This window comes from Lonchura striata, chromosome 4 (assembly GCF_046129695.1).
Source record: "Lonchura striata isolate bLonStr1 chromosome 4, bLonStr1.mat, whole genome shotgun sequence".
NCBI lineage: Eukaryota > Metazoa > Chordata > Aves > Passeriformes > Estrildidae > Lonchura > Lonchura striata.
Window position 1 is genome coordinate 29,441,977 of NC_134606.1, and position 26,151 is coordinate 29,468,127.

The 26,151-nt window shown below is 37.3% G+C and overlaps 1 protein-coding gene across 2 annotated transcripts in view; it reads right to left on the reverse strand.

Moving 5' to 3' along the window:
• Window positions 1–26,151, reverse strand: part of MTMR7 (myotubularin related protein 7) — a 41,401-nt gene continuing 15,250 nt past the window's right edge. For both annotated transcript variants that reach the window (XM_021535712.3, XM_077782848.1), the window contains exons 4-14: window positions 24,556–24,713; window positions 22,872–23,000; window positions 20,188–20,322; window positions 15,268–15,400; window positions 10,917–11,026; window positions 8,869–8,994; window positions 8,046–8,095; window positions 6,229–6,429; window positions 4,933–5,073; window positions 3,197–3,323; window positions 1–2,725 (exon numbers count right to left, since the gene is read on the reverse strand). In XM_021535712.3, the coding sequence (XP_021391387.1) occupies window positions 2,369–2,725; window positions 3,197–3,323; window positions 4,933–5,073; window positions 6,229–6,429; window positions 8,046–8,095; window positions 8,869–8,994; window positions 10,917–11,026; window positions 15,268–15,400; window positions 20,188–20,322; window positions 22,872–23,000; window positions 24,556–24,713 (1,667 nt within the window). In that variant the 3' untranslated portion in view covers window positions 1–2,368. The remainder of the gene's footprint in view (window positions 2,726–3,196; window positions 3,324–4,932; window positions 5,074–6,228; window positions 6,430–8,045; window positions 8,096–8,868; window positions 8,995–10,916; window positions 11,027–15,267; window positions 15,401–20,187; window positions 20,323–22,871; window positions 23,001–24,555; window positions 24,714–26,151) is intronic.

The window sequence follows — 26,151 nt, forward strand, 5'->3', positions numbered from 1 at the left end:
ATCTGTTTCATTCTCTGGTGTGAAATAACATTTCATAACACCTAAGTGTTTATTTGAAGGTGTTTCTAATTAGCCTGATAATGCCACAAACACATACAGTACAATGTAAGCAGTAATAGTTAATGCAAAATTGCAAGGACTAAAAGACACATCACAGAGGGCTGCTAAGTGAAGGCTTAATAAAGAAAATGTTTATATATTAATATTTTAGTTGTAAAGCCAGTTGCAAGGAGTTGCATACAACACAAAAGACAGTGCTTTGAATTTGCATATCTTGCTCTTCTGCATTTATTTCTATACATGTCTAGTTGAACACAATATCATCATATACAATTTTACATTTTAAAGCTGTACAATAACATTGCCCATTTTCAGACAGCTTTTTTGGCAGAATATTTGTGTGTTTTCATTGCTGACTTTGCAGCACGTTTCCTTAGTTTGAGAAAGCCCATTCAAATTTTCCTTTAATGCCATAAAGTTTACAGGCTATGTTCAAAATACAATACACTTCTAAGAGTGTGGTTAAAATCAGGGCTTTAATTTATTAAAAATTCATAAAGATTTAAAATCAGAAGGCTAGATTCTCAGAGGAATATAAATTATACTTGTTTTTATTTAAATTTAGCTATAGTGGTTTATCAAATTGAGAATCTGGCCTTTCCAATATAACATTAAGATAAACCTTGCGGTTAAGAATTATTTCTTCAAAGGCAGCAGCTCCCTTCAGAGGATAGTAATAATACTGAAGTTTACATATTCACTTTCTATAACTTGTTCACAGAACAGAATGAAAAGCCATTCCAGAAAAGCAGACTGAATAATAAAATCTAATTATTCTAAATTGAGGTATATTTATATAATACAGTTCTTTCTGTAGGTCTGTACTTGAAGGAGTAGTGTGAAATGCAATCTAAGTAAACTTACATTACTACCACTTTGCTCTGCTAGAGTTCAATTCTGCACTGTCTCCAAGCACATAAAAGCAGCCATGTGAATTACATTTTTAACTGCTGGCTTTAAATAAGAGTTTCAGCCTAATATGGCTGGCCACCTTTTTAGTGAGTTTCAAGGCATTCCAAATTTTGAATATTTTTCAGTGGTTTACTTCGGAACTGCTGATTATGTAAACTATTACTCCTGTTCTTAAAACTATCTGAATTCTTCAATGACATTAAACTTTCTGGTGAATGGTGAATCAGTCCCTTTCTTAAATTAGTATTGCCACACTGTTCAGATTGGCAAATACTAAAAGGGAACTTTTGTGTGAGGATAAAAAACACCAGTTGGTTATGGTTAATTTATTTTGATTAACAAAATTTGGAAGAAATACTCTCTGTAACAGTTCCTTTATGGGCATAGCTTTCATTTACTTACTAAATCAGAGTGATGTTTTTGTAAGTGATTTCTGTAAGTGATTTGATATTCCCTATTCTCTCTACTGGGTATGTACCTCACTCCCACTCAAATAAAACATTTTCATGTAGGAAAATAGGCTGAAGAATCAGGGATTTTATCACCTTTAAATTTTTCCCTGTATATCTTAACTAGGTGGTTTGGAACAGGGGTAAGATACAAACAAACCTGATAACAAAACAAAGAGGCAAGAGTAAACTGCCTCGTGTACCTTTTGTTACAAAGGGGTGTTTTAGCACAAAGGCTGTGTGAGCATTGTTACATTCCTTAAAGTTTTGGTCACAGAATCTACTGAACTTTTAACCCTGGTTGATAATTGAGTACAAATGGGATGCATTCAGATGCAGCAGCAACAACTGCTTATTAATGGGCTTTTTTTTTTCAGGATCAAAACTTGTTTGTCCCCTGAGCCAGGGTGTCCATTTGTTAGTTTTACTTTGCTGTAAAGAGTACTAGTAGGAGAATATGCAAAATAATTGTTCTAACCTCTTGTGAAGAAAAAAGTGAAGAATATACATAATATGTCTGAAGGCAAATGAGGTCTACAAAAATAAGCATTGACTGCTTCACCAGTGAGGTTAACAGTAACACATCTTCAGCCTTGTGTAAGAGTACTTTGGAATTTCACATCTTAGGAAAAGAACTATTATCCTGTCCAATAAATAACTATGGAAATGTACAAAGTAAGGAATAATTATGTACAGCATTGATAAAACAACCACCATATTGGCTTAATGAAATATAACAGCAGATATTAACTTTCTTCAGTGTAATGTCTTAAAATTAGTAATAACTAGTTCTGCTAGGATCTTAACTTACACAATTGCACAGTTCCCTTTCTTTGGATTATTTCTTTAGGCCACAGACCACTTCCATTCTTCATCTGATGAAAATATGTCATTCCAGACTGTATAAGACTTTACATCATCTGGATCCTTGCTGCTGTGCAGGTATTTCAGCCTGCCAGAAATACAGCTTCATCAGAGTCCTTGCCACTGTCTTCACTAGGCAAGCAGCCACCCCCACTTGGGGATCTACAGCTTAAGTCCTCCACGCCAGACTCCTGGTCACTGTTGGCAGAGAGGTCAGGATCAGAGCTTTTCAGGTTGTCTTGTGTCAAAATTAGGGCGGAATCTTCATCCCCTTGCGAAGGGCTCCGGGATGGGAATGATTTCAGATCATTGCTATACTCCTGAGGAGTGTTAGCTAAGCTGTTGTTGGAAGTATACACTCCAAACTGTTTGTTTCGGTCTTGCTGCTTACTCTTGACTTTATTATTACCTGACTGTGATTTCTGAAGACTTGACAATCTCTGAAATAAAGGAAATAGGATTTATCATGTGGACACATTTAGGGTCCAGAAATCCTCTTATATGTCCTTGCTTTTTTTCTTTTTAAATAAACTTCTAGAGCCCAACCCACCCTTTAAGACTGACTATTTGCATTTATGGAGTATGAGAAGTGCACAATTTGTCACACACCAATGCTGAATTACAGCATTCTTCTGAGCTACAATTTCCTCTGAGTTACAGAAGGATTAAACTTATTTTCAGTAGTACTTGTGCGTCAACACAGGTAAAACTTTATCCTTAAAGAAAGAAAGTCCACATTTGTGTCTTCAAAGCAAAACATTCACAATAATTTAACTGAGAACAAAGATGATGGCTGAACATCCTCCTTCCAGCAAAGGATGTAGTGTGGAAGGGACTCTGCAGCATATGGAGCTGGGTTTCATTTATCATCAGTTACCAAGTCTGCCATATCAAGCTCAGCTGTTCATTACCTCTTGTAAGACTTCCAGCTCTTCTTCCAGCTGCTGAGTTTCTTCCTTCACTGCCATCAGATAATCAGTAACTGACTGTCGAGGATGCAGCCCCTTTTCAAAGCGGTTGTACATACCACTCCAGAACCTGGAATTGATAGCAAGGTCAAGAGTTTTCCCATTTGGTGAAGTAGCCTCATAGGACTTAAATGTACACTTTATTTTTTCTTTTTTCTTTCCCCAGACACATACTGTCCTAAATGATCTATCCGTGCTTATTCATCATTAGAGTGCATACACGTAAGTTCATAGACTGTTTAGCAAGGTTCATGGTTCATTTGCATTTCCTCCATCCTGATGGTGCAACTCATAGGCAGGTGGACATAAGCAGCTCAAACTAATTCTGATAGACAATAGAAAGGTGAGTGTAGTTTAGGTCACAACTTAAAAAGGTTCACTGAATGCAAAAATTTGCAGGGTCTTCTTCTGGTATTATTTTCTTGCTCTACACTGTGGGCTTTAGTGCAATGATACCTATAAAATAGCCAGCGGTAAAGACAGTTTTTCATATTTGTAATTCTCAACTGTTGCTCAACTTCCCACAAACTCAACTTTGAAATTCTGTGTTACTCTGGTGCTCCTCCTGCCTTGCTGGCAATAGGGCCACAGGCAGGCCCTGAGTGTGTAACCAGTTCACCAGACAGGTTAAGCAGCCAAGCCCTGCTGTCTGGCAGCTGTCTGGCCAAGGAGCTGACAGATATTTTTGGAGCACGTGCATGCTGCTTGGTGGCTTATTATTCCTATCCCAATGGTATACTATTTAAATCACATTCCCCCTTATCATCTGATAGCTCAAGCTTGGAAATCTTTACGCACCCAAGTAATTAGATTAAAATCAACAGGATTACTTATCCACTGGAGGATCTGCTGTATCAGTAATTCTTTTATAAATCCCACTATCCCAAAGAATATGATTAATGACTATTTTTAAATTGCTTTAAAGTGCATGTGACCTGGTATAGTAGACATGAAAGAATTTAATTTCTTTCGTCATTTAGGATTTTTATTGACTTTTTAACAGGTGCTATTACTTGCAACTGGAAAACAACTATCACTTTTACTTAAATGACAATTTTAATGCATTTCTATTCAAGTTCTCCCAAAGTGTGTTAAGACTAATGGCACAATTAATTAACTCAGAATGTCAATAGTAACATTTCTAAAGTGATGGTATTTTGTTATATTTTGAAAAAATACCAGGAAAAACTTAACTTCATTTTGCCTGATGTAACAACATAGGGAAAGTGTGGGGTTTTTTTACAAAATACTTGTTTTAGCAATGAAATAATATGATTTCTTGAAAAGATTCTTTTTACTTTTAACACCAATTGATCCAAACTAACATCACAAAACCTTGGAATGGAAGAAGTTAAAGCAATTGTAAATTTAGAAACAACAGATGACAACAGGACTGAAAGAGGCATTTCTCAGTGGAAGAAGTGAGTAACCTTGAAATTAGGACACACAACTATCAATATAGCTTTAATCTTAATCTTCTTTTCAGACTAATACTCTGCTGTGGAATGGTGCAGAGGTGTTGGCTGACTGTGAGCACACAAGGAACAGACATACTGCATCTGAGACTGAATTTATTCTCTATAAATGGCCTTAATAGAAAAAGAAATACTTATACACAAAGGCATTATGTTCTGTACTAACCCATGCTGTATTTCCCAGCAGCAAGTGATGCTACCTACTTGTACAAGAAGTTGCATGGAGCGATCTGTGGGTGCAGGGTCCCTTGGGTTTGACTGTGGTCTGACCTGTATAAAGGATTCAGGTAATCAGCACGATTTTTCCATAAGTGAGCCCACAACGAGTATGTTCGTTCTTTGATCCTGAAAAAGAATACATTAAATAAAAATATATTAAAGCCTCTATTACAATTCAGAGATAGCTAAAGCTTAGATGCAGCATTCTTGTCCTCCATACTTCCAATCAGCTTCCTTAACAGAATTAGACTTCAGTTACAAGCATAGAGAAACAGAGACCCAAATTCCCTTGTTGGTCACTAGAAGCAAAATCTAAACCATTTCCCATAAAGCAAAAACAGGTAGAGCAAATAGGTGGAGAGACTGGTTCCTTAGTGAGGTGAGAGGATAATTTCCATAAAGTCAGCTTTCAGACTGATCTCTGCACCAAAGGGATCCCTGCATTTAAAAGCACTCCTATCCCACTGAGCTGCAATTTCTTGCATACACAGTTAGGTCTTGGGATGTGGTGATCTGTGAAGGTTTTGATTTTAAATGGATGTTCACTGTGGCTGCCCTGCATTTGAGCAGTGAAAGGGACCAAATGGCAGCAGCCAGAAGTAACCAGCACCTCCTCTCATTGCTACTGCTGACATTATCAGGCTGCTTGAGAAAAGCAATGGGTACCATCATGTATCAAGGACCCAGGGCCCTGAGAAGCAGATACACACATAAGCACTGCCAGAAATGATGATGCTGTCTTTGTTTGGACCTCAGGGCAGGTAGCTTAACTCATAATTGCTCTGGGGCTGGTCAGCAGAAGGACAGCCTGCTGTCTCAGTCCTAGGGAGAGCTACCAGACAAAAAGGCTATTCATAAGGAAGTACCTAAGAAAGCAGGACTAAAATGCCCTGACATGAGATCCAAAGACAGGTTAAAACACAGAGGAGCAGTAATTCTTAAACTGAGAACTTAACTAGAGTTACTGTTATTTCATACTGGAGTTGCAGGGCCAGCTTGCCTTGTATTTTGTCAGGGCTGCAGTAAAGGCAGGCCCACATGCCTGAAGGCTTAATGCTCTTGTCAATTTTCACTAATCCCTGTCATGCACACCATGGATTATGCTCCCAGCAAAGCTACACTGCAGAGGATCAACTTTTTTTGGTATTAATCTGTGTTGCCAGAAAACAGGCATCCTGTGCATTATGAAACACATACATGCAAACTGGAGAATGTCTAACTGCTCACTACCAGCCACAGACCCCATGCATAAATATGCTACTAAAGAAAACATTTTCATACTTCAGCTCTCTTCTCTCCTTCTGGCTGTTACACAGGAAATTCCCAAACTGGCAAGAATAGATGTGATGCTGTATGTGGATGAGGAATCTTTCATTGAATTCAAAGGCACAAGGAAACTGTTCCATTAACTGCCAAACACATTCAATGAACTGATCAATAACAGGTGATATCTCCTTTGGATCTCCATCTAAGTTGCCATACCTGAAACAAGACAAGATACATCCAATTATAACCTGAATTTCTGTAAGAAAACTTAATTAACTCTAAACCTCTAAACCTCTCTACTAGAGTGGTACATCATAGGCATTCATTTCTAAAGTCTGAACTACTACCATACTTTTACTTAGAAAAATTATGCAAGAATCATGAAGTAGAGGCAGAATTACAAAAAAAAATAAAAAGCCTCTTTTATTTGGTGTCTTGTTATATTACAGCTGCAAAAAGCTGGCTGCTGCATAGCCATGTTTTAATGCTATCAGTATAAATTGTACCCTGATAAGTTATCAGAAGAATGACTTAATGACAAAAGTGTTTTTTAAGACAGTTTCTTAATAGTAGATTATTCTCCAAACCAGAAAACTGAGCATGAGAGCTACCTGCTCTCATTACAACCTCAGCAGAAAACAGGTTAAAGCTGCCATCTCTTGGTGAAATTTCTAGGAAGTGGGAAATGTATACACGCTACTGTGGCTGTCAAGTGAACTTGAAACTTTCTGTGTATAAAAAAGCCTCTTGGAACCACTTGCAATGAAGAAAAGGAGATTGAAAATAAAATACACATAGAAGTAAAAGGTATTTTGTAAGTCTACATAACAGGAAGAAGCAATCAGTTTCAATCAGTTATTCTCCTGGGAGGGGTGGGGTGTATGTGCTTTGTATTTACACATGGCAACAGAGTAGAATTTTATAAACATCTAAAATTGAAACTTTTATTACCATCAAAGAAAATACAGCAATATTGCACAGCAAACCAAAGCTATCAGTGGTTACTGCATTTCATAATACCTTTTTGTCACTGATAATCATAACTGACAGTATTATATTAACTGTAGTAATTCCTATGGCATTACACAAGTGCTGTGAAGATGCACAGATTTTCTGAGTTTTGTTTGTTTTTTAAACTATAAAAAATTTATATTCAAATCAAGCAATATAATGTAATTAAACCTCAATATAAAAATTGCATTTTTAATTTTTACAGAAAATAGAAGTCATGAAAGAAAGGAAATGTGAAAATGTACCCATGTTTAAATATATTAAGTCTTCAAACATTTTCATTATATTATAGCATTTACATTGGATCAATGTTCAAAATAACTTGTTCAAATAAATTACTTTCCACTTTGCCTGACATTTCTGAGCAGATTTTTCTGGGTTTTTTAGAACAGACTGTAACAGGAAGAGAAAGAATATTTTATGTAGTAGATAACTCACAGACATGCCTAAGATTAAGTACTGCCATGGAAGATGCAGAAGTCCCTTTGATGAACAGCAACTTATGTGGGGGGCCTTGGCACTCCTAGGAGATCTGATGGAGTCCAAAGGGATTTTGCACATGGACCTCTCAATGCTCATAGCAGCTGCAAGACCAGCACACAGGATTCCCCTTGGTAGTTTTGGAGTGCATATGTAGAAATATGTCACTGACTTTTCCAGGCAGCTAAATTATATAGTTGGAGAAAAGGGTATGGCAGTTTCCTGGGGAATTCTGTTGCTGTGTTTTGAAAGACAGCAATGAAGAAGAGCTGGAGTGGCAGCAGATACAGACTACATAAACATATACATATAGAGAGAGGAAAACCTTAGCATTGCCTTACCTGTGGTTAAATTTGTGGCCAAAGGAAACCCAGTCTTTTTCAATTAACACCTATAATGAGAATATTGCAGTCAACATTGTGGACTGGAGCTGACATGTTGAAGCAGGCAGTAGGGTGGTGTAAACAAGAAGTGTTGGAATCCCAGTTAATTCTTAGAATGATCAGAAAAGTGTTGAGCAAGAACAATGTGAGCAAGCAATATTAGAATACTAAATAATTTTCAGAATTGGCAGAAAAATAATGAGCACTGCTTGCCAGATCAGGAAAATAGTATTCTTCATGGATGCAGAGAGTGCCAGTATTTCAGCACAACTTCAAATATCTTGTTTCACTGCTTTCTAAAATAGAACTTATAAATGTCTCAAACATGTTTTTAACATGTGACCAGTAACTTGATAACCACTTCTAGATGCTTTACTACTGCTGATTGACCTGGGAAAGGAACAGATTTTCCAATAGAGCTTCTCACTGCAATCTAATGTCTAGAAAAGCCACACTTCTGACACTCAAAATTAAAATGTTCAGTGCAAATGAATACAAATTCTTGCTTTCACAAAAGCTCTTTGGGCTGTGAGAAAGTCTCTTGGTCAAGGTTAGAAAAAAACCCAAAAACATAGGTGACAAACTGATCCCCACCTTGAAAAATGTTTCATAGAGAAACTGGGAGACTTTAATATGAACATATAGAAGCCTTCCCTCCTTAAAAAAACCAAAACAAACCAAATGGTATATTTAAGGACAGTTTATTTCCTATTTAAAACAAAGATATTATTTTGAAGTGATGCCATACTACTTCATTTACTCTGCAAAAGAACCCGCTTACCATGAATCCCTTCATAGTTCTGTAATATGGATCCAACAGAAGGCTTGCTACAGAGCAAACCTGGGCTGTCCTATCCCAGCCATCAGAGCAGTGAACAAGCACACTCACACCTTCCTCAGCCACAGCCTAAGGATACAGAAAAAGTCAGAAAGTTCACAAGCAGGGAGGAAAACAATGGTAAGAGAGAAACAGTGAGACAAGAGCCGTAGAGAGAGTATTTGGGAGCTTGGAAAGCTCATTCATTTTCTACTCTACCACAGAGCTCTTAAATAAAGTTGAGTGTTATTTGTCTCATTTGAAAATCAGTGTTATTACTCTAGTTTGAAAAGTTTTAATTCACCTCAGGCCATGCAATATGGTGGTTGAGAATTACCAGTGTATGCTCCGCTACAGGAAGATGTGGGATTCATTGCAGTTAAAACACATCAATTTGTCAGAGCAGACAACTACCTGCAGCAGATTCAGATGCTCCAACATCTCATGCCACTTACATGCCACTAAAAGCATAGCCATACTTGCAATCTGGCTCTTAATTTTTCATCTGGATGGTAACATCATTAAGGGCAATGTCTGTTTCCGATGCCATCACTAGCCGGGGCATTATCCAGCACACTGCATTGCACTGGTGACATGCTGTAAAGGCTTCTGGGGAAGCCTGTGGCAGTGGGAAACTTCCATGTTTAATTAGCAAGATTTTATCAATATCTCTAATGTAATAACTGGGGAGAGAGGATTTTATACATAAACACATAAAGAAGAAATTGTACTGAATTCTCCAGAGTGTTGTATTATTTTTAGAACTTGAGGGTTGGCAGTTTTTTTTCATTTTAAGGGTTTTAGCCTTTATAATTTTTAAAGAGAATTGAATTTAGGAAGTAAAAAATAAAATAGGTTAGGAAAAATACTGTTAGGAAAAAAAAACATTTAGGTTAATTTTGGGCTTAATAGGGAATGAGGAATAATAATAAATTATCTATGTTTATCTCAAGAGACAAAAATAAAACCCCTGTGGGCAGAAGACTGAGAACTGAGAACCGTACAAATAAGAATGGGTCAAAATGTATGTCTGAGAAGGCAGTAGGCTAGCAAACATATACACAAAGGATAATAAGACTAGCCACTGGGGAAAAACTGGCAAAGCTAATGGAAATTACCTTATTTCTATGAGCTAATAAAAAGTAGTAGGTCTGGTAGTAATAATACATGTATTTATTGCACAGTTGCTGTTCAGGTAAGAAACTACAGTTACCTACTGAGCAGAAAGAAGCAATACAAGAAAAACAAGCAGTTAGTGAGGAGGGAAAGCCATGAAGTTTTATCCATAAAGCTGTGGGCAGTAAGTCATGTGAATAAAATGGCCAATAAGAAATTGTAACCAAAAGGCAGAGCACAAGGTAGGGGGTATCAAAATTAAAGCTACTCCTGGCAGATTACAAATGTCTACATTACTTTGGGGGGGAGTAGGGGAAATAACTTCTTATTAAAGCCAAAACTGTTTTCTGGAAGAATTCTCTAAAAGTAGAAAGTTGCTAGAGAGTTTGGCCATGGTAATACACAGGAGTTGGTTCAAGAGCTGAAATTGGTTGGTTGCCTGATAACTCAGAGGGGATAACACAGTAGCTATATATTGTGTACAATATAAGGTATTATATATTTTATACCTATTTGTATATATTACAACTACCACTTCCACAAAGAAAATGTCCAGAAATGAGTGGAGGAGGCAAGGCAAATAGGGGAAAAAAACAGTAACAATCACTGCTGGGGAGTAAAGTAAGGACATTCAAATGTCTGGCATAACAAGACACAGGCTAGTAGAGGCTTCGGTACAAAAGAACACAAGATTTTGTTTACTATTTTAGAAAAATGTTGACACAACAGCACCTAAAAATCATCTTTCCTCATACACAAAAGCCCATCTTGTATTGGGCTTTTTTCAGGTATAACATCACTGAAGAGATAATAGAAGCTACCCATAAGCAGAGAATTTGGTCCTCATTATCTGTACCTGCTTACTCCAAGTTTTGTTCTCAGTTTACACACTTTACCTTGGCAATGAAAATGCCAGCGTCCATAATGGCTTTGATGTGCTTCAGCCAGCCTGAATTTTCTAGGCCCCACAGAAAGTCGCTCATTGAAGGTGATTTTAGCTCACAAACTGCAAAGTAAGATACATTTTAAATGCATAGTAATTAAGAGTCCCTAAAGCTTCACTGACTGTTCAGCCTTGGAGTTACCTCTTCTTCAGTTATCCACTGTGTCAAACACACATCTTTTGAAAAGAAGGACAAAATCTCTGTCAAATTTAACCTTTGAGGAACACATATATTTGAGAAATGGGGCTGAGTTAAATTTCACCCAATATGTTGATTTAATTTTAAAATAGTAGCTGTCATAAAGCCTATTGCAAACAAATCCAAATCCATCCTTCTGTGAACAATGTATTTTCCAAGATTATGTTGGGAGTGAAGTTTTCAAACCCCTGGGAGGAGTTCATGTATTTGATGATGAGGGCTTGGAAACAGAAAGCATTTGATTTCTGCTGTTGGACAGGTAGACAGACACCTAAATGGTTCCATTGCCTCCTACTTCCAGCATCACCACAGATGATGGTGGTTGAGTTAAAGTGGTTCACTCCACAGTTCTCCATCCCTGAATTACACCTTATTAAAGCTTCACTTGGAGTCAAAAAGTATTCTGATGGTGAGGATAAAACATAATCCATCAAGGAAAATATTTTCCTGAAAATCTTCCAAACTCTATGGCACATTTGAAAAAAAAAATTGCTCAGTTTTTACTCTAAGTTCCTATTCTTCTGTATCCAAGTATCTATTTTTTTAATAATAAAGAGTTTGTGGCATCAGAAGAAGAAAAGCAATCAGTATCTAAATAAGGTACCTCAATCCAATAAAACATACTGAATAAAATTTGGTGCAATCTATTTTCAATACTTAGATGCTAAAATCCCCCTATAAATAGACTGTATCTTTATTTTGATCCATGTAGATTTATACTGTCTTTTAAAGAAAAAATATATTAGCCAGTGAAATTAATTTTCAGAGTATGGTGAAAAACACCATGGCTTTTACTGAGTTAATGTATGTTCTGTCAATTACTAATGTCTTAGTAAGTCTCTTGTAGTCTGGAAATCTTAAAAGACTCAGTCAGTTATTTATGGCCATTATGGCCCCTGGCATAGCTTTATTTTCCTTCAGTGTAATTGAAATTTAATTTTACAAGCCAAAGACAGAGTTTATACCATATCTAACTATCTGACCGTCCTAACTCCATTTAGTTCAGAAGAAAAATGGCCTAATGTGTCTATACAAAGTCTTGCAATGTTTATATGCAAGGCCCCTTCCAGATGGTTATTTTTAAAGTAATTTTTGAAGGATATTTTTTAAAGATGCAGAGATAGCAGCACTGAAAGCAAACAGCTTTTCACATGATTAATGTTTCTGTGCAGATGGAAGCATGACCAATTAGTGGCTGAATACTGGCTGAAGCTGCCGTCTCTATTTACAAAAGCCCAAGGTAAGGCTGAAACTGTGCTTTGCTCATTCCCACTCCCGAACTGGAGTCAATATTTACTGACCACTTCACTGAGTAAAGTTCATACTGTCCTAAATGCATACACTGTAAATTTCACATGACTTTGGCTACTGATATGGACCTTAATACTGAGTTCAATTAAAAGGCTTATCCTAAAGGGAAAGAGCATTTCCATCTCGGCAGAAAAGGTACCAAAATTCTTTGAGAAATATGGCCTGCTTCATCCACAGTGCATGCACAGGAAAATCAAGATCCAATGGGCAGACCTCTGAGAATTTCAGCAGTGCTCTGAAGTCTCAGAATGGGAGGAATAAAAAGGGCACATGTTGGAAACTGCCTCTTCCACCAGCAAAGTACCAGAGCGGCATGCTGGAATAGGACCAGAGGGGTATGCTGGACTGCTCCCCCCATTCCTGGCACGACAGCCATAAGTAGAGGAAGGAATAGTTACTGTGGGCCAAACCCACTGGGTTTCTCACTGCCTGATCTGTCACAGAAGTCCAAGGACCAGATGGCTGCTCCTACATCAGCAAGTGCTGCTCCTGGTATGAGGGGAGGAGAAGCTCATATTTGCTGTTTAAATACAGACAGGGAGCATCTGGGACCACCTCAGTGCACAACACACGGGAGTCGGGTCTCAGCTGGCCCCTGGATGTGCAGCACAGCTCACCCCATCCCAAATGTCAAGCAGCAGCCTCAGGCAGACCTTGGATCTTTATCGACAAAAGTCCCTGTGTAATGTCCTTCTAATGTTAAAAATTGGAAATTATTTTAAATCGTATATTGAAAATAATCTGCCGTCTGGCATGTGAAGATCCTCTTCACTTCTGCTTAGCACCAGTAAATTGAATGAAACTGGCCTTGCATTTCAGCAACACATCTAACTATATCTTGATGTCCTCTTTTCATGCTGTATACTTTCAAGCAACATACAGCTCACATGAAACTAAAATCAGTTTTCATCAGTCTCATTTGTATTTTCAAAGGGTTTTATGCACCTTGTAAAATCTTACCACAGATCATGAGCAGCAGACCCATTCTGTAAAGAGTAGTGTGATGTTTTACTTAGGATTCACATAGGTACAGTGATATTGCTTGCTATCTTATTTATGTATTCTTTTTATTATTTATATATTTAATATTTATATTTATAATAGATCATTAATTGATAATTATTGATCTATTATTGAGGTATTAATTTATAAAAATCTAAAGCCATATTTAATATGTTTTATCTTCATCCTTGACAGACCTTTTTAGTTCTAGGTCTCTTTGTATGCTCAAGTCAGGTAAAAGGTTACCAGAAAAACAGATTAAGAGACACATACAAATGGAAAAAGATAAAAATTACATAGCATCTTACATAAGTAAAGTCCTAGTACACTGAAAGTTATTAAATTTTTCTTTTAAAAATAACTTAATTTCTCTGATTTTTAATCTTATCAGTCAAGTTGCTACATGAGAGATTTCAACACAGGGAATACAAAACCCAGTAAAAAAGCAGATGTTTTAACCATATGGCTTATTTGAAAATAGATGCTAAGAATTTGTGCCCTCCAAGCAGCCTGAAGTGTTAAATACATTAGAAGTTACCTTGCTACATGCAAGTTTGGGCCCTGGGCCAGTTCCATGAACTTTTGGCTCAAAAATCATACACAGCACTGTCCGAGCAGCCAGACTGTTGTTTGCTATTTTAACTTTGATAGTCTGGAGTTGAACAAATAAAGGGACCTGTTTACTCACCCAGTCTCTCTCCTAGCCAAACAAGACTTCCTAGTGAACAAAAAAAACTTTCTGTTTTCCCACCTGAGACCCCAAGACCAAGAAAACTCTCATGAAGAGATGTTTTACAAGCATCACACTTTAATGTTGGTTCCCATAAAATGCTCTAATTTGAAAATAGACCATGCCTTCCCTACCATGGAGAATTTAAGCCCTTCTTAGATTTCAAATTTACATTTGCATGCACTCATGGGAGACAGATGAAGAGTAAAAGAGTATGGGCAGAGCATCAAGTAAAGAATAAGAAAGATGAAGCTGATCCAGGAGGTGATAGAAGTTGTTGTTGATGTACATGAAGTAAATATTGAGGCATGGTGGAGTGAGCACTATTTCCTAAATGCTTGTTAAAAATCAACAGACCATTGAGGCTGAAGGATGGCCTATTTATCCTTGCTCTTTTCCCAGAAAACCTCTAAATAGTTATGTACTGCAAATATGAAATGGCAGAACAGCTTTGCTGGTTTAGATACTGCTAAGTATTTATGAGGCAAATGGCATTAATTCCCATGGGATATTGAAGGTGATGAATTGTTACACCCATTGACTGTAAATTTCACAACTAGACCTGATGTGATATGTTCTGTGCAGGGCATGAATAAGCTTCTGTTAAAATTCACAGTCTAGAATGTATGACTATCTTATATGAAAATCACACCATAGTTTTTCTGAGCTTTAAAAAAAAAAAAAACAATCTATATTTTCCACTCCCCTTGAAGTCAGCAATAAGGGATTTTTTTCATTTCCCCATCGAAATGTAAATTTCATTAAAAGAGAGCAGTAGGGTGTACAAAATTAAAATTAATTTTGTCATTAAATGATATCTGGATTTCAGCCAGGAAACAAGGTGTTTTCACAATTAAGAAATCACCAACCAGTATTTGCCATGATTCTCCATTGCACAAGTCCCATTAGCCAGCAGGCACCTGCATGCAGCTGCAATAGATAAAGATTACTTTCCACACTCTTTTTCACTGCTGCTGATTTCAGAGCAGTTATTCTGATTTCTTTGACAGAAGGATCAATTCTTTTCCTCTAATTTCCAATTAAGTTTCCAATTAATATTACCTTCAAGCATTTTCTGCAGACTATTTCTCATAACATGGATGTTCTCAATGCCTATGAATTGAAACTTGATGTTGGAGTAGTTGTCTTCATTTTCATATCCCTTCCCTGCTGCTCTGTTTGCCATTGCGTTGAGCTGAAAAACATAGGGAAAATTGGATGAAAACCAGTAGCAGAATCTTTTCAAAACAAACCTTGTGGTCTACAGCAGTAGATCAGGGTGCTTTGAGTCAGTCACAAATAGGAAGCATTTGCCAGAGTGCCAACACAAGGGACTATGAATGGGAATCTGAGTCTCTGATATCCCTATTTCACACTGTAAGTGAAACTTCTTAGTGAGGTTAAACACAAAACCCGCACAGCTTAGGCAGGATTCCTCCGAAAGAGCATAAAGGTTTTGATTTTAAAGGGCAGCTTTGATTTTGTGTTGGAGCAGCATTACGTTTGCTAGCAGAACGTACCCAGGAGGTGGCAGTGTCCCATCTGCCGTGCCACTGGCTCACAGCACGCACACACTGCAGCCTTGCCCACCTTACTGCATTTTACTGCCCAAATCATCCAGAAGCTGATACAGCTCACTTCTTTGAAGCTTGCAATAACGAAAAGGGAGCTAGAGTAGTTTTTCCTAATTTTCTAGTAACTTGGGTCTTGTTAAGTAAGACTACAAAATATTTGAATGGACAATATTACCACAAATATTTTCATCTGCAATGCACTGCTATCAAAGGAGCTGCTCTGCTTCAGGAAAAATACTTTCAGCTGGAAGTTGAAGTTTTGTCTTCAAATCTGTTACTTACTTCCTGGCATGGGAAAGTGACTAAATACTTCTTTAGTTTGGTTTTCTCAAGCATAAAACTAAGGGTGTAGTTAATGTTTATTTTCCCCCTTTTTGGAACCCTTGAGTGGGAAGGAAAACTATCTGCCAAGCTCCTTATGCCAAATTTTGATCTTTGAGCTGAAAACTAAAGCTGATAAAAATTAAGTACTTTTACTTTTTCTAAGTATTTTTAACTAAATTATTCTTTTATTAAGTACCTATCTACTTTTTCCTAAATTTCCTATAGCAAAATCTCACTGTGGAATGGAAAGAAATTGTCTTTTTGCATAAAGTCCATGCTTTTCTGTGAAATTCATGCTCTAGTGCTGGGGGACCTTCAAACTTCCCAAGAAATATGAAGGCTCTGAGATTGACAAAGCAGCTCAAGTGGCAGAACCTCTATGCCTCCAAGCACAACTAACAGCTTCTTCTCAGTAAAGATTTTAGAAAGAAATAATTCAGGATATAGACTTCATGAGGCATCAGTTGGACAAAAGGTGACTCATCTTCATTCCAGTGAGAGCCAATGCTCATGAAAAAGTAAAAAGTCTGTCTTAGGCATTGCCTAGGGGACAAGAGGCTGTGCGGAGAACTCTGTCTCCAGTTTATTTCCCAATAGTGCCGGCAGTACTATTGATTCACTGCTTCTGTGGTCACATCTGAAACTCACAATAATATATTTCAGTGCTTAGCTAATGGCATCATGAACTATACAAGAATGTCTCTTTTTCTGACCTTTTCCACCCCAAACACACATACTCCCAATATTAAATTTTAATCTGGAGCCAATACACACAACTGGGGATTGGTTGTCTGATGCTGTCTTCTCTTCAACCAAGATGAACAAGCCCAGTGTTTTTTACATTATATGTCAAAATAGGTTTCCAAGGACCAAACCTGATCTCTTAACTTTCAAAGGAAAGCGCTGTAAAGTTACATTTGTGCACCACCATTAGGAATTCAAATATCACAAGAATTTCATGACACAACAGAAGGAACCACACTCTGGGTAGGAACCTGGGCAAAAATCCAACACTTTTGATTTATATGAATCTTGGACAAAAGTTCTTTTAATTTGTAGTATGCAAAAAAACTCCATTCTTGTCTATCAACCAGCAGTCTGCTGATGTTTTGACTATCAATGGACAATAAAAAAAAAGATATGTGAACAGCATGTCAGTTAAGGACAGAGTCCTCTGTGTGACTTGCTACAAAGATATAAATTATCTGCTGAATCCTAATCTTTCTCTTTTGAAGTTGACATCAGTATTCTTGTATAAACAAAATGAGGCAGTCTCTCTCTGCAGTAGCCTATAGCTTCAGGAAGAAAGATCTGTACACATGAGTCTCAGCCACCACAAACCCCTGAAACACTAAATGAAAAACATCTATCCTCTAACTAACCTAGTACTCAGCACATAAATACCATTAACTGTTCCTGCAGCAGAGCAATTTTATCACAAATATCTTTCCTTAAAGGACAATCTGAAATAGCACTCTTTGAAAGTAAATAAATAAAAGGTTAAATTTGCAAGGCTTTCTGACACTCATTTATTTTAAATACTGTCAGCTGCCAAACTTTGCAGCTGCCACAATATTTACTAACAAGTTTTCCACATCATCTACCAAAATTCCATCTGTTGCTCTGAAAGTGGTTGTTGTGAAGCTATCTAAATTGTGCATGTCCTTGATTAATCTCAGTGACTATGATGATACAGCCTGTAAAGGTAGAAGACCCCACTTGCAAGATTTCCTAGCATTTTCTTTAATCTGGAGGATAACCAAGCCAAGTTTTGTTATAAAGATTATGGAACGAATGTATTTTAGTGATAAACAGTAAGTCTACATTAGCTTATTTTGTAATTACATAGAGAAATGACAGTGGCTTAAGTAAATTTGTATGTGGTCATCCTGATATATTCAAATGGAGTGGAAACAAAGATTTCTTCCACAGACAAATATTTTGTTTTGAAAATTATCAAGTGCAATGAGGAAAGAGCACTTGGGAATGCTGAATTGAAGGATACATTAACATTCATGATCTTCACAAGGAAATGTTTTTTAAGAGAAATGAGGCAAACAGCTTTTTAGTTGCCTACAGGAATGGAAAACCTTCCACCAGACTTGATATCTTTACATTTGTTAAAGGTTCCCTGAGGAATACGAGGAACTGCTTCCACTGATACCTATTCATTGCTATATTCCCTACATTTACAAATGCATTATCAGGTGCAGAATTATATCAAGGCTGTATTTGGCATCTGGGATCACAGGAGCTTTGTAGATCTGTCAATTTTTGCTGCACAGAGAGAAGTAGGAATCTTATATACATATTTCATTACATTAAAGCCTTTTCTTAACAAAACAGTTAAGTGGAAACAAACAGTCTTCATCTCCTGACTGGCTCCTGAAGAAGCTATCATTGCTGGAAATATGCTGGCATTCATGTCTAAGTGAGCCTAATTCAGTCTCTGTACTGTCCACAAAGTATGGGCTTTTTTCACTGCACACAGAAAGCGTCTCAAAGTAATTTACCAGAAAAAAAAAAAAAAAATGAAAGGACAGCTCCTTCCTGTTACTACCTGGTAAAACATTATTAATAACCAAGTCATTAGCAACAAATAGACTGCCTTAAATAGGGAAGAGTACCAACACCATCAGACAGGAAACAAGCTGTAACTATTACTACACATAGAAAACTGCATTAAGCAAGCATTATTTAGGGAGTTAGGTCTGTACTTCATGTCTAATGCCCTTTCTGAAGACAATGGTGCTGATCCTTTCCTAGTGCTCATCATAATTCACTCCCTTCAGGACCATAAGTAAACTGGCAGCATCCTCTGCTTCCCAACAAAAAAAAAAAAAAAAAAAAAAAGTAACTGAAGGTAAAAGTAGTTACCAGATAACACAGCCCTTGGTGTGACTTGGGTCAATGAGACATGCCAAGGCCCTCATTTTCTGGCTACTGCCTCCCATTAGAGCTGTGGGCACTCACACCATTTCCCCACCAATGCTCATGCCTTCAGTCATCAGCCATGCAGGATTCCTGGATCTGCTCCAGCTCTGCCAGGTTTGCCCTTCTTCACTCCATTTCTCATGTTTCTGTTTTACTCACCTTGCCCTTGCCCCTCTGTCTTCTGATCTCAGGATAACTAAAGAGCTTCCTTGTTCGTTTTCCTCAAACATTTATTCTCATTTTTTCTTTTTCCCATGCTATAGCTAATCCTATACCTACAAGGGATTCTGTGGAGGTTTGCCTCTTTAGTTTCTTTTCTTCAGAGGCTTTGGTAACTTCAAGAGGAAAGCTGCTGATAGTATAAGAAAGAACATATCCCTGCTCTCACCTCCACATACTGCAGTCAATCTAGTCTTTATCACCTTGAGCTGTTTGCTTGCATGGCAATTTCAACACAAAGGTTTTTTTAGCTCCCAACCTCTTCTGGATTATTATTGAATTTCTATATTTCTCCATAGCATAATTTTTTCCTAGAGTTTTTTTCTTGGCCAGAGGTTTTTAATCAATTATAGATATGGCATCTGATGTCACTATTATTGTATTTCAGATTGTCTCTCAAAATCACCAAAGTGCTGGAGATATTTAAAGGTCTCTTCCATTCCTGTCATCTCAGTGACTTGCCTTTTTTTTAGCCTTATGCAGGGGTCATTGGAATTATCTCACTTCCAGGAAAAATCATTCACGGAGAATTACAGTATAAGTAGTCAGAGGTTTGGAACATTACAAACAATTGCAAATACATCTTATAACAGAAATTATTTTTTGCCAGTCTCATCAGAAATATACTTACTTGATAGCTCCTTTGTGTGTGCAAACAGTTACAATTACACATTATGTATTTTTCTGTATCTTGACATTTTGCTAAGAACAAGAAAAGGGAAACGTTCAGTATAAAGGAGAAAATTCTCCCAGACATAATAAAGTAGTCAAGGTTCCTAGTTAAGATTGCCCTGATAAATCTTCATGTACCTGTGGAGTTACACAGGTGCAACTAAGATCAGAAGTGACTTGTTCAGTCACTTAGGTTGTGTGTCTTCCCTAATGTATTCAGACTCAGTCTTGCTACATGCAAGAAATTTAATGCACTTACTTTGGGCCGAGTGTCAACAACATATAAGAAATCACTTCCTGGATTGGCTTTTCTGATGGCCTGGAGCATCTGTTCATCCTCAAGGCATCGAGCACTAAAGCCAGATAAAGGCTGGCTGCTTCTACATATGGAGGCCTGCAGAAAAACAATCAAAAAACCTTACAGAATTATAAAGTAGAAAATATTTAGCATCCAGAAGCCTTTTCAAAACCATCTCATTAGATGTTTGCATAGATGTACAATTACATGAGAAAGGCAGAAAGGTAAAATTAATCACATGTTAGTAAATGCATTATTTTAAGTACATATTAATAAATACATTCTTTTTTAAAAGACAAGGAAGCATTAAAACAATACAATCTCACTGGCTCAAGTCTAGTCTTGAATCCAAATTTTAGAGCTATTTTAAGTTCTGTATCTCCCTAATGTGGAATAACTCCTGAAAGGTGATATCTTGAGGATGAGTACAGCCTTGAAATCATGAGAACATTGATATAATATAAAGAATAGGTCCTTTTGTACTCACACTTACCAGGCACAAGACTGATTACACCCAACATACACCAGTGCCTGCTTTGCTAAACAGCCTGACAGCAGGAGGCCAGGAAACAAAAATGTATAACGTGCAACCAGATCACCAATGTCGGGGTATTTTTAGCACTGTCTTTGATCCTTTTGGACCTCACTGCACAACAAGTGGGTAAGGCAGCCTGACTCCTGGAGTACTTGTAGTAAGCAGGGCTATCGAAGGAGGCAAGAGAGCTTCACAGACCCATAGAGATCACCTACTTTCCAGATGAAACCAGGAAAGAAGAAACAAAATGTGAAATGGGTAGGCAGGGAGATTTTTTATTTTTGCTAGGCAGAGGACAGCTAGGGGATAATACATGCACTTTCTAAGCACTGAACACAAGCATGAAGAGAATCTGTCTACTGAAGGTCACAACCTGTGCAGGCTGAACTACAGATTATTTATCACTGTGAGAAAGAACATGCTTTTTTCATTCACATCTTTGAATTATCAGTATTTACTCAGTAAAGTATGGGTCTTTAAGAGAGAAACCCAGAATTGTGTGAGACCCTGTTCATATTTTAATGGTTTTGCAAACATGTTCTTGTTATTTAGAGTTTAGTCTTCTGATCAGCACATACTCCAGTGATTTATTACATGCTATTGCATAAGCTGAACAGACAGTTCCAGACTTTGATCTTATCATATTCACACAGACTGTGTAGGATGCAGAGGTGTCACATCACTGGATTTGTCAGGACAAAGGAGTTATGTAAAAGCTCTGTCTATGAAAGACTGAATGAGTGGTATTTGTCTCCTCTGCATGAAGCAGGCTCTTCCCAAACTGCTGTGAAATCTTACCCCTTTCCTGCCCATTACTCTATTTATGGCAACTTGTGGCAACCTTCAAACTCACAAGGAGGTATTTCCTCCAACACTGCTTTTCCTAGCTCTTCAGACTATAAAGGTTCCAGGAGTAAACACAATACTTCAGATCCTGTTACTTTGAACATTAACCTGAACTTCAACCACAGTAGGGAAAACATTCAGGATGAATGTTTTAAATCTTTAAATTTATTTAAAGATTTAAATCTTTTAACTATTTAAATCTATTTAACTATTTAAATCTTCCTATTTTCCACTTCATTGCAAAATTCACAGATCTTAATGGAAGCAATGGTTGGATGAAATTCAGGGGAAAGAGTAAAAATAATGTCTCATTCCTTTATTCTGAAGCTGAAATATGTCCCCACCTGCGTGGCAAATGCTACAGATACCCTGTAACCCCAGACTAGTTCTGTCTGTTGGACGGTCCTGAACTTCTCCCAACACTAGGGAAGACCTCTCAGCTCTGGAGTGCAGCAGGAGTCACACAGATCCTTTGAGATCCTTTGAGAGTACAAAGAGGACACCATTCTCCAAACTGGTAATGACAGCTGATCTAAGGCACTCCCTAAGGGGCTGGAACACAAATGTAAAAACACCCAGTTTGGGCATCCTTCAGTCCAAGGGATTCCTTTCTCATCTCAGCTGCCAGAAACAGAAATGCAAATAATCTAGATACAGGTTTTTATCCAAATAGTTACAGACAAGTGAAACAGTTCCCTGCTCAGCCCTCAGCATGTTTGCTATAGAGAGAGGAAGGTGGAACTCCTCGTTCTTGCAGACAAGGAAAATCTCTTCAGCAAAACCACAACATACTGCTCAGCCAAAATTTTGCAGCTTTTATATCCATCCTTTCTGTGTCTTTTCACAGATGTTTTCTTCAAAAGCTGCTCCTGATTCTCTAACTGATGCAAGTATCATTTCTGAACTCCTTAACTTGCTCTTAGGCTACCAGACCCAAAACTGCTCTGTTCTCCTCCCAGTCAGCTACTAAGCTGCCTGCTACTGACCTTCACTGCTCTGCCATCCATGTCTCAGGGCCTCTTGTACTACTCCACTTCCTTGTGATACAGGGATAACATATTTTTTATGTTAGCTGGATGATGAAACTGGGTTTAAATGTCTGCATTAAATGTCTATTAACGAACTAACCACACTAAATGGCCTACACTAATAATTTTTTTTAAATTAAATAAACACCAATTTTGTCTTGCAAAACCTTACTAGAAGAATTATGAGACCAAGGCCAAAATAAGCAAACACTTTGAGGTTACAAATTCACACTTACATTGTTACCCTTGCAGTAGTAGGAAAGAGCTGGGAAACGCCTTCGGCTGCGAAATTTAGAACTCCCCACTATGATGTGTGCAGTTGCAGACTTTGGTACATAGACTTCTGTAGGATAGGAGTCACAGACCTGTGAAAGGAAAGTCTGTTTGTTTAGTCTACAAAGTACAAGTAGCATTAGCCATTTCCACAGCAAAAACAAAATATCAAGGAACTCCAACCTCAGTCTGTTATTATGGTAATATATATCACTGCCATTGCTCAAAACATTATTTTGAAGCTGGAAAGTATTAATCTAACTTGCAAATGGAAAAACTGAAGCAAAAGGGCTGAAGGGCTGTATTTCCAAATGTTAATTCATGTCTTGTTGGGGACAGGTTTAATACACTTTCATCCCAGAAAAGATTTATTGCTACATATAGCAAAGTCGTATTTGCAAACACAGAATTTGGGAGTAGCAGAATTTGGGAGTAAGGATGGGAGTGGGTGAAGTTCTCAAACATTCTGCTGGGAGGGGAAAATAATGGGAGGGGACAACAGAGCCAAATTTTTCAGAAGATTTGATAATTAAAAAAAAAAGGGACAAAGATAGGCACATGGAGACAAGAAATTAAGCCACATGAAATGAGGTTCCCAAAAGGCAGGCAGGTCTGACAATGCCTACCACTTCTGAGAAACCCAATGAGCCTGCAAAAAAAGCCCCAAATTCCCTCTGAAGACAAGTGAGACCACAGATGGAACCCTGTTTTAAGCCTGTTTCCTGATACTGTCTGTAGCATTCTGACTGGGGTCAGAAGACTATTTAATATCTCCCTTTGACTTTCTGAGATGACTAAATCACTAAGAATAGCCAGGAAGAAACTATTTTCTGAGTCAAGAGATATGTAATGAAGGAGAAAGGAAAAGAAGAGCTTGTGGTTACAGTTGCTGCTGTGGTGAACTGGATTTTACTAATGATGATATTTTTTCTACACTTTATCTTAAAAGAGATCATACATTTTTTTTCCACTCATTTTAACAAAAAGAAAACAAACCCTGATAGCACATTCAGTCTTTTCTGAGAATGTCACAGTCCTTCCTCAACATGGATATGTTCCAGCAACAGTACCAATGGAGTGCCTGGACAACTTCCTTCAAAAATGGCTTGGTTATTGTTTCTCACAATTAATTAACATTAAAAGGTCTTCAATTGTACAAGACTGAATAAGGCAAGACAGCAGGCAGCTAGGAAGATGTATGACCTGTAAGAGGACTGTGAAAATCACTGACAGTCAATCACAGATGCTTCAAAAGGAGTGTGGGAACAGACATGAGGAAAAAATATTGCCAAGCTCACTATCTGGAAATTTTTTTTTTTTCTTAAAATGACTATGTAGTTATTTTACATAGCCCTACATAGCAGGGAAACTCTTATTCACACATATAACCTTAGGTATGACTTAAACTTCTTCCCATGCAGCTGAACTAACATTTAAAACACAGTGAACCTATTTTCTGCGCTTCATTTCCACATCTTTTAAATGAAGACCCATCCTTTCTCTCACTTTCTGTGTGCCATTTTATGTGAAGTAGTAAGTAACTGCACCTTACTACATGTGTGTACAGCACTCAGCATAAACAGATACCGCCAGTAAGCACTATGGTGGTCCTAAGACAGGCTCTGTGACAGAAAAATCACAACTTACTCCGTAGTCTCTATTGACATCACTAATCTGCCAATAATTGTTTGGAACACCCATCCGATTATATTCCTCATTGAGGTCCACAAGCTTCCACCCTTGTTCTCGTTCTTCTTTGTCCAATTTTGGATTGAAGGAGAAGCAATACAGCTCTTCATATTTCACTGGGAAAAAAAAAAAGAAAAAAAAGCAAAGAAACAGAAAGGGTAAATGACTTCAGATTGCTTGTCCTGAAATCACACTTCAAAACCAGCACTTGGCATGGACCTTGATGCAGCTTCCTTTCAAAGAGTACATTTTGCTTTACAAAAGCACATATCCTGGTTTATATCTACTGTCAAGAAAACTATGAAAGTACATGCTCTTTTGTTATTTGTATATGTTGAAATGTATGTGCCTTAATAAAGTGCTACTTAAAATATACTGTTCTGCTAGTCTTCAGTAGAATTGTAAAAACTTTTCCCAGCACAAAGACAAAATGTCAGCAATATGCTTTCATCCAAAGTAAACTAAAGTCAGTGCCAGAGTAAGCACTTGTTCTTCAAAAGAATTTGCTATCTAGAGGTAGTTTAGAAGCCCCTTTATTAATGTAACATCTATTCTGTGGCAAAGAAAAAAGATATGAACAATGGATTTTGCAGCACATTCTGCCAAAAAAACCCAAAAAACCTCAGTAGTTGTTGTCCCTAATTAGAAGGTTTCCAATAGATCCAATGAGATCATAGTTTTGTGGACTGCACAATTATTAGTAAATGCATTGAAGATGCACATGATGTAACAGCATAAAAAAAGCATGTGCTATATCAAATATTTTATCATGACCAGAAAGTTGTTTAAGTAGCTATGCCACCTGTCCTCCTTGACCATGTACCATATATGAAAGTTTGCTGGTGCTGGAGTTTTTAAACTTTTGTTTATGAGTGTATCTGCATTTAATTAGTGTCTTAATCCTGGTGACCAGTGGCAGCCAGACACCACTGCCATTGAATACCAGTTGTTCCTGATATGAGTAACTATCCAGCATAGAACTTGAAATTCATGTTCTCATTGATGCTTTAGATACTGCTTCTTCACAAGGGCATAATTCATTCTGTTGTTCAAAGTTCCTTAATACTTTCTGATAAACAGATCTTTAACTTTAGAACTGAAGTAAATCACAAGCTGAGTCCTCTCTGATTTCATAATTCTCTACTGATACACTTGCTGTACAATCAGTAAATTAAATACTACACTCCTTTTCTAATAACATATATCTAATAATCAGAATTTTACTACACTACTGTGTTCTGTACTGAACAGAACTTACAGCTATAAAAATAATAAATCACCCCCCCATAATAATAAGGCTCCCATCTTTTTCCGTAGAAAGTCTTTACTTTTATTTTGATTATGTCTTCTAAAGGTCTCATGTAAATTAGGTTTTGCCTTTTTAAATGCCATTGAATTGATTGTATACACACACACACAAAAGTATGAACAGAAAGACAGAAAACTTAATGTTAACTCTGTCAGGAACATACTGAAAATCAATTAAGTCTTGAGTAGAGAAAAAAAAAAGGGAATGATTTCCACATTTTCCAGCAGTTTAAACTCCTTCTTGTA